The 13250-nt window shown below is 49.8% G+C and overlaps 6 protein-coding genes across 6 annotated transcripts; 2 read left to right on the top strand and 4 right to left on the bottom strand.

Moving 5' to 3' along the window:
• Positions 1 to 73: 73 nt before the first annotated feature.
• On the bottom strand, positions 74 to 3161 carry N7478_010114 (patatin-like phospholipase family protein; the record flags this gene model as incomplete). Its single annotated transcript, XM_056926328.1, has 5 exons — positions 74 to 989; positions 1042 to 1068; positions 1142 to 1541; positions 1593 to 2126; positions 2171 to 3161. The coding sequence occupies 5 exons, from the start codon at positions 3159 to 3161 to the stop codon at positions 74 to 76; spliced, it is 2868 nt and encodes a 955-aa protein (XP_056775698.1).
• Positions 3162 to 3976: 815 nt separating this feature from the next.
• N7478_010113 (uncharacterized protein) lies at positions 3977 to 4965 on the top strand (the record flags this gene model as incomplete). Its single annotated transcript, XM_056926327.1, has 4 exons — positions 3977 to 4429; positions 4475 to 4574; positions 4624 to 4808; positions 4855 to 4965. The coding sequence occupies 4 exons, from the start codon at positions 3977 to 3979 to the stop codon at positions 4963 to 4965; spliced, it is 849 nt and encodes a 282-aa protein (XP_056775697.1).
• A 617-nt stretch (positions 4966 to 5582) lies between these two features.
• Positions 5583 to 8718, bottom strand: N7478_010112 (uncharacterized protein; the record flags this gene model as incomplete). The annotated part of the gene is made up of 6 exons (XM_056926326.1): positions 5583 to 5971; positions 6364 to 6625; positions 7405 to 7660; positions 7722 to 8361; positions 8425 to 8527; positions 8584 to 8718. The coding sequence occupies 6 exons, from the start codon at positions 8716 to 8718 to the stop codon at positions 5583 to 5585; spliced, it is 1785 nt and encodes a 594-aa protein (XP_056775696.1).
• Positions 8719 to 8779: 61 nt separating this feature from the next.
• On the bottom strand, positions 8780 to 9043 carry N7478_010111 (uncharacterized protein; the record flags this gene model as incomplete). The annotated part of the gene is made up of 1 exon (XM_056926325.1): positions 8780 to 9043. The coding sequence occupies one exon, from the start codon at positions 9041 to 9043 to the stop codon at positions 8780 to 8782; it is 264 nt and encodes an 87-aa protein (XP_056775695.1).
• Positions 9044 to 9949: 906 nt separating this feature from the next.
• Positions 9950 to 11641, top strand: gliC (cytochrome P450 monooxygenase gliC; the record flags this gene model as incomplete). Its single annotated transcript, XM_056926324.1, has 3 exons — positions 9950 to 10057; positions 10116 to 10297; positions 10357 to 11641. 3 exons carry the CDS (start codon positions 9950 to 9952, stop codon positions 11639 to 11641), a joined length of 1575 nt encoding a protein of 524 aa, XP_056775694.1.
• A 1014-nt stretch (positions 11642 to 12655) lies between these two features.
• On the bottom strand, positions 12656 to 13069 carry N7478_010109 (uncharacterized protein; the record flags this gene model as incomplete). The annotated part of the gene is made up of 1 exon (XM_056926323.1): positions 12656 to 13069. The coding sequence occupies one exon, from the start codon at positions 13067 to 13069 to the stop codon at positions 12656 to 12658; it is 414 nt and encodes a 137-aa protein (XP_056775693.1).
• Positions 13070 to 13250: the final 181 nt, after the last annotated feature.

The raw sequence follows: 13250 nt of genomic DNA, 5'->3' as shown, positions 1-13250 counted from the left end.
ATCCCAATCACCAATCAAGAAAGACCTTTGGTCTCGTCGAGTGGTACCATGACTTGTGAAAAGCGCCTCACCCTCACAAGCGTCGCTTTTTGTTAGCCACGGAAGGCTCCACAATTTGAAGCTTCCGTTTACTCCGACGAAAACAATTGCAGGAGCGCATACGTGGCCAGACGGAATTCTGGTGGTCCGCGCGTCCAAAATGATCAAAGGCTTGTTGCTCCTGGAGCAACTCCAGTAACGATTTGGGAAAACCGCCGATCGTTTCGCTGTGGCAGTCATTGGCTATTTGAATGGAGAATCTCTCCTCTAGGCTAGACACAGCAAAAGAGAGTCCTTTTCTGAAGTGGCCACAGGTAAGACAGCAGTCCTCAATGTCCAGGCATTCTAGCTTGTGACCGTTACTGACCTGGAGCCACGCATGAGGAAATTCAACGAGAACGCGGCCAAGGATTGGAGCCGCTTCTGGTCGTGAGCACAGCACTGAGCCTTTGCAAGAGAAGCCGGCATGGGTCCGCACGGGGATATCGTCTAGCTCGAAGAAGAACATGCCCCTGGCGAGCACCTTGCGAACAACATGGTCGCTCACGGGGAAGTCCATCATTGAGAATTCTTGAAGCGCGCTCACATCGTCGAGATGAGGCAATGGGCCGTCGATTTCCTGATCTAGTCGCAAGATTCTGTCATGTGAGTCAGTGGGGAAATAGTTCAAAGCTTCCGCAAAACCTTGCGTTCCATCCAAACAGGGGGAAGACATCATCGCGCGCCATAGTCGAGGCAGGGCCCCTTCCCAAAGCCACCCCAATAGGCCCGACTGAGGCCTGTGCGAGGACCGCGAGAAGCCAGTTCCGACAGATAAGATGAGGTCGAATGTCGAGGATGACGGCCAGATGACGCTTGTTTCCCGCATGGCAATCGCAACCGGGTTGTTCGCGCGCACCCCGCCATCTTGGAACGGCCCAAACTCCGGCAAAGTTGTGGTGTGAAAATAACTACAAGAGGCACTCAGCATTTGGTCAAGTTCATTCATGGCTGGTCACTTACAATGGGGCCGCTACGCTGCACATTGCCCTGCACAAAGAAAGTGAGCTGTGAATTGCCTATCCCAAATATGATCGATGACCAGACATAGAAAATCACTTACGCATCAGCCAGCAACGGACCTTCCGGACTGTTCGTTACCAAAAATCGATAGGCAGCAGATGCACAACGCTGGCCGCAGCCCCGATAATTGGCCAAAACGCATGCCTTGCCATCCGAGGTGCGACTTGCCACAAGTGCCACACGACAGCCTGCCGGGGATGTCCTGGCAGGGGCAAACATGTGGTGTTCAGGGCCGACGGCTTCCTTCAACGCCCCCGATAACTCGGAAGAATCATAGAGGCCACCTGTCAGCAAATTGAACGCGGACATCATCCATCGAAAACAGCGAGGTACCGGGAGTCTCGCGCGTCGGAAGATTCTCTGCGCAAAGCTTGGAAACACATCAAGGCATTCATCGAGCGATCGGTCGTTGAGGAAGAGGTTGATGGCGGACAAGGCTCCTGTTAGAAAGATTCAGCGCGTAGTTCGTCAATTAGGTAGGCTGTCCATACCGACACTGGTTCCACCGCAAAGGTCTGGAAGTGAATTGATGGGCAGGCCGATGCGCTCCTCTAGCGCCCGCAGGAGCCGCAGCTGCAACAGACCCCTCACCCCGCCGCCGTCCAAGCTGAGAATCAACGGGCCCTTGGTAGGAGGCAGTTGGCGGATGACAACATAATTCTCGCAGCCACAAAGAGGACATTCAGGTATATTGATATGGTAAAGGCCGAGCTCGCTGGGCTGCCCAAAGATCACGACACACGTGTCGCACAGGGCGTGCCGGCATGGCAGCATATGCTCGGGCGGCCGGCTTAGACAAACCAAACAAACAACCGCGGATCGCAGCGCGTTCTCACCGCCCTGGCGATAGAGGCGGTTGAGCGTGGTCTTCCGAATGCTCGACGATGATCTTAGCGGGCCGACCTGCGCAAAATACTGCTTGAATCGCGACAACACGCATCCGTAGCGGCCAAGTCTCTCGCCGGCCCGCTCTGCAGCCCACCACTCCCCATAAAGCTTCTTCATCAAAGCCGCCGGCGAAAATCCTGAGAAGTCAGCACTATGCTCAGCGAAGGGGGATTGATCATACCGTGCATTCCCGGGGGATACGCATCCATGAGGAGCGCAGACGCCACGGCTCCGTAAATATTTCCCTCGGTGTAGCCGTCAATTCGCATCAAGCGTACACCCTCGCACAAAGACTCATGCATACTCCGGGGTTTTGCAAAATTGCGTCGCGCGTGAGCCAACAGATCCAACGGCGTGGTGTTAAGGATGTGCAGCGGGCGTTGCAGGCTCAACTTCCAGAATGCGCCGAGGTGCAATGCCGAGAATAGTCGATAGTCTGATTGCTGCGCGGTCCAAATCTCTGGAAGACCGTCCGAAATGAGACCACGCAAGGGTTCAAAGGCGACATCATCGGAGCACCGGCTCCTTTCACGTAAATCCAAGATAGTGAGTCTATCGGCGTGAGAGAGCTCCCATAGACTCACTTGGCGCCCGATGTCTTCCGGGGGGATTTTCTCGGTCACAATCACAACATGCAGCGCATTGGAGAGACATTCGTCCCCAACCGCCAGCGGTCTGCGTGGGAGTCGGAGCAGTTCCCCGGCTGCTTTCAGGTCGACCGACGTATCGACAAAAAGACACATCATCTGCGTCCAGGGCATGACCACGTGGCTAGCGAATTGATGGCGAAGTCGTGCGGGCACCAATTCACCGCCGACATCAGTCAGTGTGTGCCTCTGGTGCCTTTGCGTGGCATACCTGAGCCATTTTGTGTCGCCTAGAGATTTTTCCCAACACAAAGCGCTCTCCGCGAACAAAATTGGTTGCTCTGTATGAGCTGTCCGGGCGCTGAGATGAAGGCGGACCATGCCTGCTGGGCCTTGACGTGAGACATTGTTTTGCGGGAAAAGAGTCCGCAATGCCCGCATACGATTCGCATTTCCCACAAACAAGAGCAGACAGGGATACTGGCAGCTAGGATATGGCATCTCTTTCACCAGCTCTTCCAGGCGATGGGTATCTACCAAGGACCATACGCCGTCCTCGCGGACCAGATCGAGCCATGCTGCCATTGCTTGTCTCGGTCATCTTAGGTTGATGACATGCGCTCTTATATAGCGATGATCAACCAAGCTTGATGGACCGCAGTATTGTCACTTTAGTCTGTATTCTCACAATCTGCTTCCAGGGTATCATTTGAAGCGGACTGCAGGAGTCACATTTTGCTGCTTGCATGCAACCTATCATTTGCTACGCATCTGTGAGCCGAGAGTTGAGGGACCTCGTAGAGCACCCTGTATATCAACTGTACAACGACGGGGTTTTTTTCTTCACATAGGGGCTTAATTCAGAATGTTTAGAAAGGCAATAAACCGCAGACACTCAAAATGGCAATCGACTTGGACCGATTATCTGGCAGGAGTGGACAAAAGATTGAGGGTGGATAGTCCTGTTGTAAATCGACGGCGTAATCCAGCATGTCGCATTCCAAATGTATGCTCACAAGAGAGACACAGCCGGGCCTCAGTTCTCTCCCTAATGCCTCACTTGCAACTGTCCAAATGTGGAGAGTGCGTGGTGTCATGTTGGTGTGCAAAGCGCTGATGGATCAACGTTGGGCACACTCGGAAGATCAATTAAGATGGGGTATTAGCTGCCAACAATTTTGAGGCTCCAGTCCTCACAAATGATCGTCACCTACGATGGTACTGTCACCGATTACATGGTTTTTTGAGTCGCCTGAAAAAACCCGAGCAAACGAATTAATCAACCACCAAATATTGCAGGATTGACAAAAGCGAGGAGTCCCTACATGGAATCCACACATACTCTAGGTCTATAAGACCTCTTCTAGCCGAGCGAGTCTCCAACACTCACCAGAGAAAAAATGTCATCCCGCGCACGCCAGACAATATGGGTCGATGCATCCGATCAAAGCCTCGATCCTCGCTCAACGACAACTCTCGTCTCGAACGCAGCCAGGCAACCAGAGGTTCCAGGTCCCGGTCCCAAGGTCAAGATATGTGACCAGGATCCGGAGGACCACTTTGACTCAACTGCGGAGATCATGTACGATCGCCCTCTATGTATTGCGCGGCGGAAGCAAGCAAAGGGAGAATTGGTGCATATTCAAAAGTCAGAGTGCGCTACTTTGGCTCGAAACATCTTAAAAGATTTCAACGACCAGACTCCCCACCGCAGCTTCCGACAATTGCTCGGAGGCTATCGCCACGGCGGTATGGCGTTTCTCATGTGGGAGCCAGTTGAAGTATCCGTCGAGCAGATCATGGCGGCTCAAGGCATCATCAAAGCGACGGAGGTGATTGCCATTGCGAAACCGGTAAGTGCTGCGCAGCTTTCAGGAATGTATCTCTGACTGCAGCAGGTGCTTGAAGGCATTCGACATCTTGCGGACCATGGGAGGGTCCTCAATGTGCTGAATGCTAAGACAATATTGCTTACCGCCACTGGTCAAGTAAAAATTGGTACGAGGTGGAACACAGTTCATGGAAAGTAGAGCTAACGTCTGTCTAGCCGGTGTCGAAAACAGCATCCAGATCGACCCAGAAGCGATGGATGCTGCGACTATGAAGCTTTCCGCTTTGGCCCACGTGATCAGCGGTCTGATGAAAAAGAATCCGACAACGTACGAATGGTTGCCCATGATCAAGAATCTTCCCTTGCAGCTCGAGACACGCTCTGTGAATGAAATATTGCAGGTATGGTTATCCGCCTTCCTCCTTTTCTGCAGCTGACAACCAACAGAGCACGCCTTTTAACCCGGGCCCTCCAATCGATGAGTTGGTAATGATGACCAACATCACGAACAAGACCGCGCACCACCGGGTCAAGTATTCTGATCGAGGCGAGGATTAAGCTTCAGTTACCGTGAAAAGCTGGGATGTTGGTATTCCACCTTTTCGAGGCCCGAGGCAGGCGGGATGGAGAAATGAGCCTCCTTGGGAGCCTGACCTGGATAAATGGGCAGATTGAATGCAGAACGAGATTTTTATTTGTAAGTCATTGTGAAAAGAGACATGAGTAAGCCAGTTCTGCTATAAGACGTTGATACGGCACATTTCAGAGAATAAATCAAGGCAATGTTATTTGTTCTTTAGTTCCTCGTCGAGCGAAATTTGAGTCTAGATGGTCTTGGGCGCTTCAACGCAATCGGATCAATGGAAGCAGAGAGGAAGAGCCCTTGCATTCCGTAGCGACCAAGTTCAACAGTGAACATTATGGATCATGGTCTTGTGCCGACTGCCTACCAGGTAACTAGTTATTTTTATCTCAGCCCAAGCTATCTACGGGAACGTGTGATAACCGAGAACGGTGGTTTTACTTTCATGCGGGAATTGATAGTCTAGTTGACACCTGAGGTCACAAACGAGCAAACTTCCATTGGAAAACCCGGCCTAGTAGATAGGAGCAGCACGACACCACTGGTTGAAATCGTGAACAGTTCCCGAGAGGGCCGTGCGCCCCGGACAAGATCACCGCTTATACCCATCGAGAATCTTGGACCTAACCCACCGCGCGTGATTATTGTCTTCCAGCAAAACCAGCGGGATTCCTCTGGTCGAGTCCTCAAAAATTCCACCATTGCGCTTGTAAGATGGTACTGCGGTGTTATGGACAGAGTTATCTGGCCCCTGCCTCTGAGGCGCTGCAGAGTCGTCATATTGCACGTACTCAACGCCCAAAGGATCCTCGCCACCACCAGTCGTGCGCATGACACATGGCTCCGCTTCCATGTCAAGGTTGACGATCGACAAACTCGGGCACTTTTCTCGTTGTGTAATACGGGCCACACGCTCGCGTAGCTTCTCGCCAGTGCACACTGTACTTTTCATCAGCACGACTTCGGAATGGGGTGTGAGAACTGTTTACCTGCGACAGCAATTTTACCCGATTGGGTGCGGATGTGATGCACCAGTACTTTTTCAACATCAACAGGCGCGAAGTAGTAATGCAGACGCGTTCTATTCTTCAGCAATTTGCGCGTCGCTGAAGGGGCGTGCAAAAGATGAATCGAAAAGTTCAAGATCTGAGTCCGTCTCATATCAGTGTGAAGGCTGCAAGGATGATCCGGTTACAAAAGAGAAACATACATCGAATCCGTGATGATCCTGTGGAGTTTCCCCTGTCCCTGATCCCATCCGGTCTCCCACCAAATCAAGCTTCAGTATATGCTGGATTTCGCGGTGGACCCAGCTTTGATGTTCTGAGAGATTCGGTCAGTTAGACACGGCATCTGGAGCGTCCTTAACTTACTAAACTTTGAATACTCAGTCTGCCAAAGAACTTCCAAACGTCGAACCTTGTTTGTGCGTTCGCGGCTTCCCTCCACCAAATCACGAATGAATGGCAAAGCCCGCAAGAGTCCGATATCCTCCAGTGCAAATACCACCGTTCCATTCTGGCCAAACGAATGTGCGCCTCCGTAAGGGCCAAACACAAAGGCTGGCAGGTTCAGACTCGGCACGCCAGCGTGTAAGATACGCTGCGTTAGCTTTTTGTCAGACTGGAGGAAGGTCTGGTCACCACTCGGAGAACTTTGCGTTTTCCTTTTTGCGAGGTGGATGGTCCGTCTGTGTTCGTGTGCTCGCGCTCCGTCGACGTGATGAAAAACATTGGAAGCTCCAGGCAAACGGCAAACCTCAAGCGTGGCATCCACAGTTGAACATACTGACCAGGTTTTGTCCGCATTTGAGCTGAGACCGTGATCTTCAGCCAGAGAAGACTGTTAAATAGGCTGACTTCTACCTGATTAGGCCCTAAATACCACGATCGGTGCGACCACATGGCGTGCACCAAAGCTCCTGCGCTGCAGGCCATCCAGGAGCAGATGCCGCCAAGCAAGACCCAACGATACACGGAATTGACCTGAAACAGATGCACTTCCAGAAAAGAAACGGCGATCAGGGCAAGAGCATAATGGGTCTGCAATCTTGCCAAGTACAGTTGCCGTCAAAGATAACCCTAAATACAGTGAAACCACAAACCATGATCACATCAAGGCCCGTCCGTCTAACTCCCGAAGGCGATTTCAAGATCATATTATCTATTGCCCTCTGAACACTGAAACTAATCAGCGAAAAAGCCGACTTTTCATATTTCGTGGCATCGGTGACATCAAAATAAAGCAAATCACCATCCATAGCCAAGCAGGTCTGCTATAGGAAGCAAGCCCTCACACAGTTCATCAACCAAGTAGACCGGCATCTGCTCCCCACCACAACTGCCATTGAATCCAATATCATTCAAATAATTGTGCTTGCCATGGCCCTTGGATAATTCGAAGGCTGGGCCTACCTCTAAGTTCTTCACAAAGTTTGACCAAACCTTTTGCGCGTACCCGGTGAGAGCAGCAGTTTTCGGAGGAACATCACGCGGGTATGTGCCAAACACGGCCGGTACCTCGGAGCCATGGAGCGCACCAAGATCATCGATAATCCTGTCACCTCTGATTGGAGCTGACCAACGAAAACGCCAGTTTTCAAACCCTTTATCTGCGGTATAGTTGCCGAATGCTCCTGTTGGACACGTGAAAACAATATCCGTTGCAAGCCTATAAATACCTGGTTAGATCACATCGACGGGCTTTGCTCTAGTATCATTCCCATACATACCTCACCGCTTCGGCGTATGTCGAAGGCTCATGCCCCAGCTGACTGCGCAACTGGGAAGCGTCAAATTTGTGCTGTAACCCCGTGCTAACCAGTCTGTCGGACACTCGTTCCCAGGTGGCATTCACCGGGTCAGTCTCCTCAGCCGAAAGATAGTAGACCATTTCACTCAATTCATCTTTCGTAGATCCGAGCACAAAGGGGACCTGGGCGAAATTTCCGCTATCAACCTGCGCAGTGAGATTTTGAACGCAAGTGCCTTTGTCATATGTTGGCGGAAAGTCCAGTCCGGCTTCAAATGCATATTTTCGAATAGCCTCGGACGGTAAGTCACGAAGGCAAGCCAGGTTTGTACAATTGAATTGATTGGAGACGTTGAGATAGGCTTCCGTTCCATTCCCAGGAAGGCCGCGTGCGAATGACTCTACTATTGCTGCTCTATATGGCAAGGGGTTGGGGGGAGATGCCAGAAGCTGCTGGACCGAGTATGCCCCCGCTGACTGGCCTGCGACTGTGACCTTGGAGGCATTTCCTCCGAAGTTGTGGATATTCTTCTGGACCCAATCAAGAGCAAGGCGTTGGTCAAGGAATCCCGCATTTTGATTCTCGAGTGGAATTTCAGGGGCATTGGAAAAGCCAAATACTGTAGGCCGCATCTCGTAAGTCCCGAATCACCTGAATAGGCACGAGGTATAAGTTCACTCACTGCTCAAGCGGTAGTTTATGGTCACAACAATGATGTTTTCATCAATTGCCAACGATGTGCCGTTTATTCCAGGATCCGAAGCGAAGCCCCAGGCCAAATTTCCCTGTTCTAGTCAGATGCGATCGATATGACCCGGTTGCTCGGGGGTGCAAGACATACTCCGTGGATCCAAAGCATGACGCTCAGATCAGAAGATGCGTTCTGTGGTGTCCATACATTCAAGTATAGACAGTCTTCTTCCCCGGTGACCTCTTTGGTGGATTCTTCCGGAGATGAGAAATCTGACGGCGGCATTGCTGATGCAGGTTGAAATCCTTTGAGACAAGAAATATTACACAAATAGTATTTTAGAGTGTCAGTACTGACCATTAAAGTCCGCAAAGACCTGAAGACATGCAGGAGAAAACTCCTGAGCATAGAGTGGATATCGCCATGGCTCCGGTTCTTTTGGAGGTGCGAATCTTTCAGGAGGAGAGCTAGCGAAAGGGATCCCCAAGTATGCATTTGCAACTCCTGTAGCGCTTGGTAAAGTCTGTGTTGTCCCAATCACAACACCTGACGCTATGGTCATGGTAGGATTGACGGCAGCCGGGGCTAGGATTTGCTGAGGTGGGTACATCGTGAAGGTATGGTTACTAGGAAAATGCATCCAAGTTACAATAAAATCGTTTGAATAAAGCCTCCAAATATGCAGAACAAAGATTTCTTAAAACTATTTTTGAGTTGCTGAACCGTCCTAACCTGGAGCTTATTCGGATGACGCATTACAAGTTTGCAAGTGCATTCAGAATCCCCACGATTTTTCTCATTGACATCATTTAAGTAAGCCCTGAGATAGATTACCATGGTGAGGGAGATGCCCAAATAATTCTGTGTGCTTTTTTCGAGAATCAACATCAATTGATACAATTCTCGGGCAAGGATGACGAACGGCCCCGGGGGGAACAGAAACTTGGAACAGTATCTCATGTATGAAGAAACAAGCAAGCGCGCTGTTACCTGCCATCTCATTATTCTCTCATAAGTACCGAATTATCCAGTTTCATATCTGGTTCCCATCACGAAATAATCAATTGATGATGACAAGGCATGCGCTAGAGTCATGGTGTAGCCTTACATGGCTTGGATAGCGGGCCTAATCAAGGCCTTCGATTAGTTAAATTGTCAGACATAATGACATCTATGACTTAAACGCCAGGTATTGTCAAATTGGTCTTCACTTCACATATTTCAATATTAAGTTCATCCTAATACTTGTACTTGAACCACTCTGTTTGGCTGAGTGCAATTCGTCATCGATGGGGCCTCAGATATATGTATCGCGTCACACCTAAGAGTCTCCACCAAACATAAATGATCAAGTTTGAATCAACTAGAACACGGTCTTCCATCTGTTAGAAATTGATTAGAAAACTCAAATAATGGTACATAAATAGACGAACGTGCATTTCCCTTTGAAACAATCTGCGTACCTTTTACTCTCTAGTCTTCGGTCGAATTCGATACAATGACCTTAAACATTTACATGCTCGCTGGCGGGCTGGCAATTTTCATCTTCCTCGTCACAGCGTTTCTCCAGTGGGCCTCTATCGAAGGCAGTATTCCAAATCTTGTCGTCTCTTGGATACTCAATGTAAGTTAATTACCCGAGTTACCATACATTCTCAAGTGCTGATGTTCCAAAAAACTAGGGTTATTTAGGCTGGCGTTACCCGATCAAGTCCACCGATGGCCAGACTACCATCCCAGGATGTCCCTATGTGTACCCAGATGGCCAGGGGAATATGGCAAAGTTCTACAACGACATGTCGAAGAAATGGCGGTCGGACTACGGGCCAATCTATCGAATCTGGAATGGCACTCGACCAGAAGTGTAAGGCCGGCTGAGATGGATTTCTAAAAACCAGGTTTTGTTCTAACAAATCTTTTCAGTATCGTCGGATGCCCAGAGAACATCAAGGGCATTTTCCAGGACTCTGGAGAGCACTTAAAGGCCCCAGATATGAACGCTGGGTGGGTTGTGGGGGAGCTGATGGGCAAATGCCTTGGCTTAGCCAACCAGAGTGACTGGAGTCGAATCCTTGTAGCTATGGCCGAACCCTTCCACCAGCGTGCTGCCCCTGAGTATATCGAGTTGGTGGAGAAGCGTGTCAAGAAAGCCATGGCAGAAGTCGAGAGCAAAACAGATCAGCTGGGTCAGAACGGGATGGTTATCAACCCGGCCAATGAGTTTCTCTACCTTCCATTCTTCATTCTAGGAGATATCCTTTATGGGTCGCTGGATAAAGAGATGGAAGAAGACCTTCGGAGTATTGCCCTTCTCCGAGACCAGCTTTGGAAGGAAGGAATGTCCGGAGGCTTGGCGCGTTATGCGATTGGGCGCTTCGTTCCAGGGGGACGCCGTCGTAAGCTCCTTTCCTTCCATAGGCGCTGGAAGAGCTTCAATGACCGAGCGTATAAACGGGCTCAGTCCTCAGGTCCTGCCAATGCTCCGGTTGTCAGCATGTATCGCTCTGTCTCTGAGGGCGCGCTGACCGAGACAGAGCTCCTCCACACTTTAGACGAGGTGATCTTTGTGAACCTCGATGTGACCGTGGGGAACTTCTCCTGGAACCCGGTTTTCTTGGCTGCGCACCCAGAGTTCCAAAAAAAGATCCATGAAGAGATTCAACAAGCTCGTCGGGGTGAGGGGGAGGCTTTCAGTTCATGGAAGGCGTACCTCTCGAGCACCTCCACTTTGCTTATGTCCTCAATCCTGGAGTCCTCTCGACTGAAGCCCATGGCTTCCTTCGCTGTGCCTCAGTCTTGTCCCTCAGACCGAGTGGTCGGAGGCTTCGTTATCCCTGCACACACGGAAATCGTTGTCGACACTGATGCCCTGAACGTGGAGAATCCTGCATGGGGTGCCGACCGACACGAATACAACCCAGAGAGGTTTGTTGGGAAGAGTGCAGTTAGCTGGCGATATCGATTTTGGCGATTTGGGTTTGGTCCGCGGCAGTGTCTAGGACGGCATGTGGTGGATATTTTGTTGAAGACTTTGTTGGCGGAGATTGTGGACAACTATACTCTGACTCCAGGGTGGGATGAAGGGAACAAAGAACACAAGGAGTGGGCGAAAAATCCTGAGGTGTGGATGAATTTAGCTATTCAGCCTACTGTCTGGAAGAAAAGGGAGATGCATGTCCAGGAGCGAGGAGTCTTGATCAGACAGTGACTTGATATTCGCGATCTGTCCTCATATTAACTTCTATCTCTATAACGTGGGTTGGGCATATAAAAGCACAAGAATCAAAAAAAAAGCATTATGTATTTGAAATTGAAAAATAGGCCGCATTAGATCAGTTGCTATCTTGTTTACTAAAGGCCACTGTAAGGGATACGGAGCCTGGGCACGAACTTGGTGGTTATGATAATGCGCCAGGTGCGATCACGGAATCTCTTAGTGCCATGTATCACTTGGGCACCGCAATTTCTAGTTGCAAGATGAATCAGGCTGCTCCCAAATTGTCATCGAAGCATAATAAAATCCAAGAAAATGTGAAAGCAGCCGGTAATTTGAAAGGGTCTAGAACCCGTGACTACATTATCATGTTTTGTTATCAAAGACGAGACTGATAGTTTCGTCACCACTAGCAAACCGTGAACGGTGTTACTGTTTGCAGCTAGAAAGGCATGTTTATTCCATCAGCTTTACCTTCAGAAGGATCCTCGGGCCGCCGGTGGGGGCAGTTCCAATCTGAAAATCTTTGAGGTAGTCCGCAGTTTCATGTACCGTGGTATGCTTAGGTGGTGACCATGTCCAGCTGAGGTTCTCAGATCACTGCATGAAGTCACTTTGATAGGATTAAAATAGTCGCAAACTCTATATCTATGGGCCATAATCATTCTTCTTCTTTGCTGGTATAATCACGTTTGGTGATATAGTTCTTGTTACGGCCTAACATCCAGGTTAGGCCGTAACAGTTCTCAGAGCACATAGTAGCTTCAATACCGTAAGCTGGTTCAAAAGAAACAGCGAGTGCTCAAGGTAGCCAGTCTCTGCGTGTTAAAAATGGTTACCTTTTACATGATACCTTCCCTAGATTCGAACTTGAATGGTAAAATTAGCGCAAAGATAAATACATACGAAGAAATAAGTAAATGAACAAGCATGGTTCAAAATATATGTATTTCGAAAATATTCTCGTGCAGTTTGCCGCGGACAACAGATCTGTCATTTTATTTGTAGCTAAAAGAACCAATTAAGATCATCTTCCTGCATCTTAGACCGGACTTCTGCTGCCACTCTAGCAGGAGTCTCAGAGAAGACATGCTCCCAGCAATGGATGTCAATTTTGACCGGACCACCACCAAGATCATTCACTTTTAACGCGTGCAGCTCACGAATGGACTCCATACTCTGCTTTAGTCGAGACAAGGGTTCTCCACAAGTCTCGACTTCCTGGTGCAGGACCTCAAAGGGGTACTGGCAGTGATCTGCAAGGAGGCATTTCGCTAAGAGGTCATAATCGGTAGCTAAGAATGCCTCGTCGTGCTTGCATTGCTCCTCACACGTCTCGTCATTGTGACAGGGAACAATCTGATGATGACCATCCTCACGGAAGGCGGTTGAGAGGTACTGTGGGTGCGAGCCTCCGAGCATACTGTTCCCGAAGATGGTTATGTACGGCTGTGTCTTATATCTCTCCTGGGAGAGAAGATCGTCAAAAGATACTGGATACAGTGGCCAACTTGCGCTTTGGAGCAAGCCTGGTAATTCAGATACAGACTTGACACCGTCTCGAACAGGCTTCGCCGTATAGGCCCGAGGGTGATATCCTTGG

This window comes from Penicillium angulare, assembly GCF_028827245.1.
Source record: "Penicillium angulare strain IBT 27051 chromosome Unknown utg000007l_segment0_segment0, whole genome shotgun sequence".
Taxonomy (NCBI): domain Eukaryota; kingdom Fungi; phylum Ascomycota; class Eurotiomycetes; order Eurotiales; family Aspergillaceae; genus Penicillium; species Penicillium angulare.
This window is presented reverse-complemented; position numbering and strand designations above follow the sequence as displayed.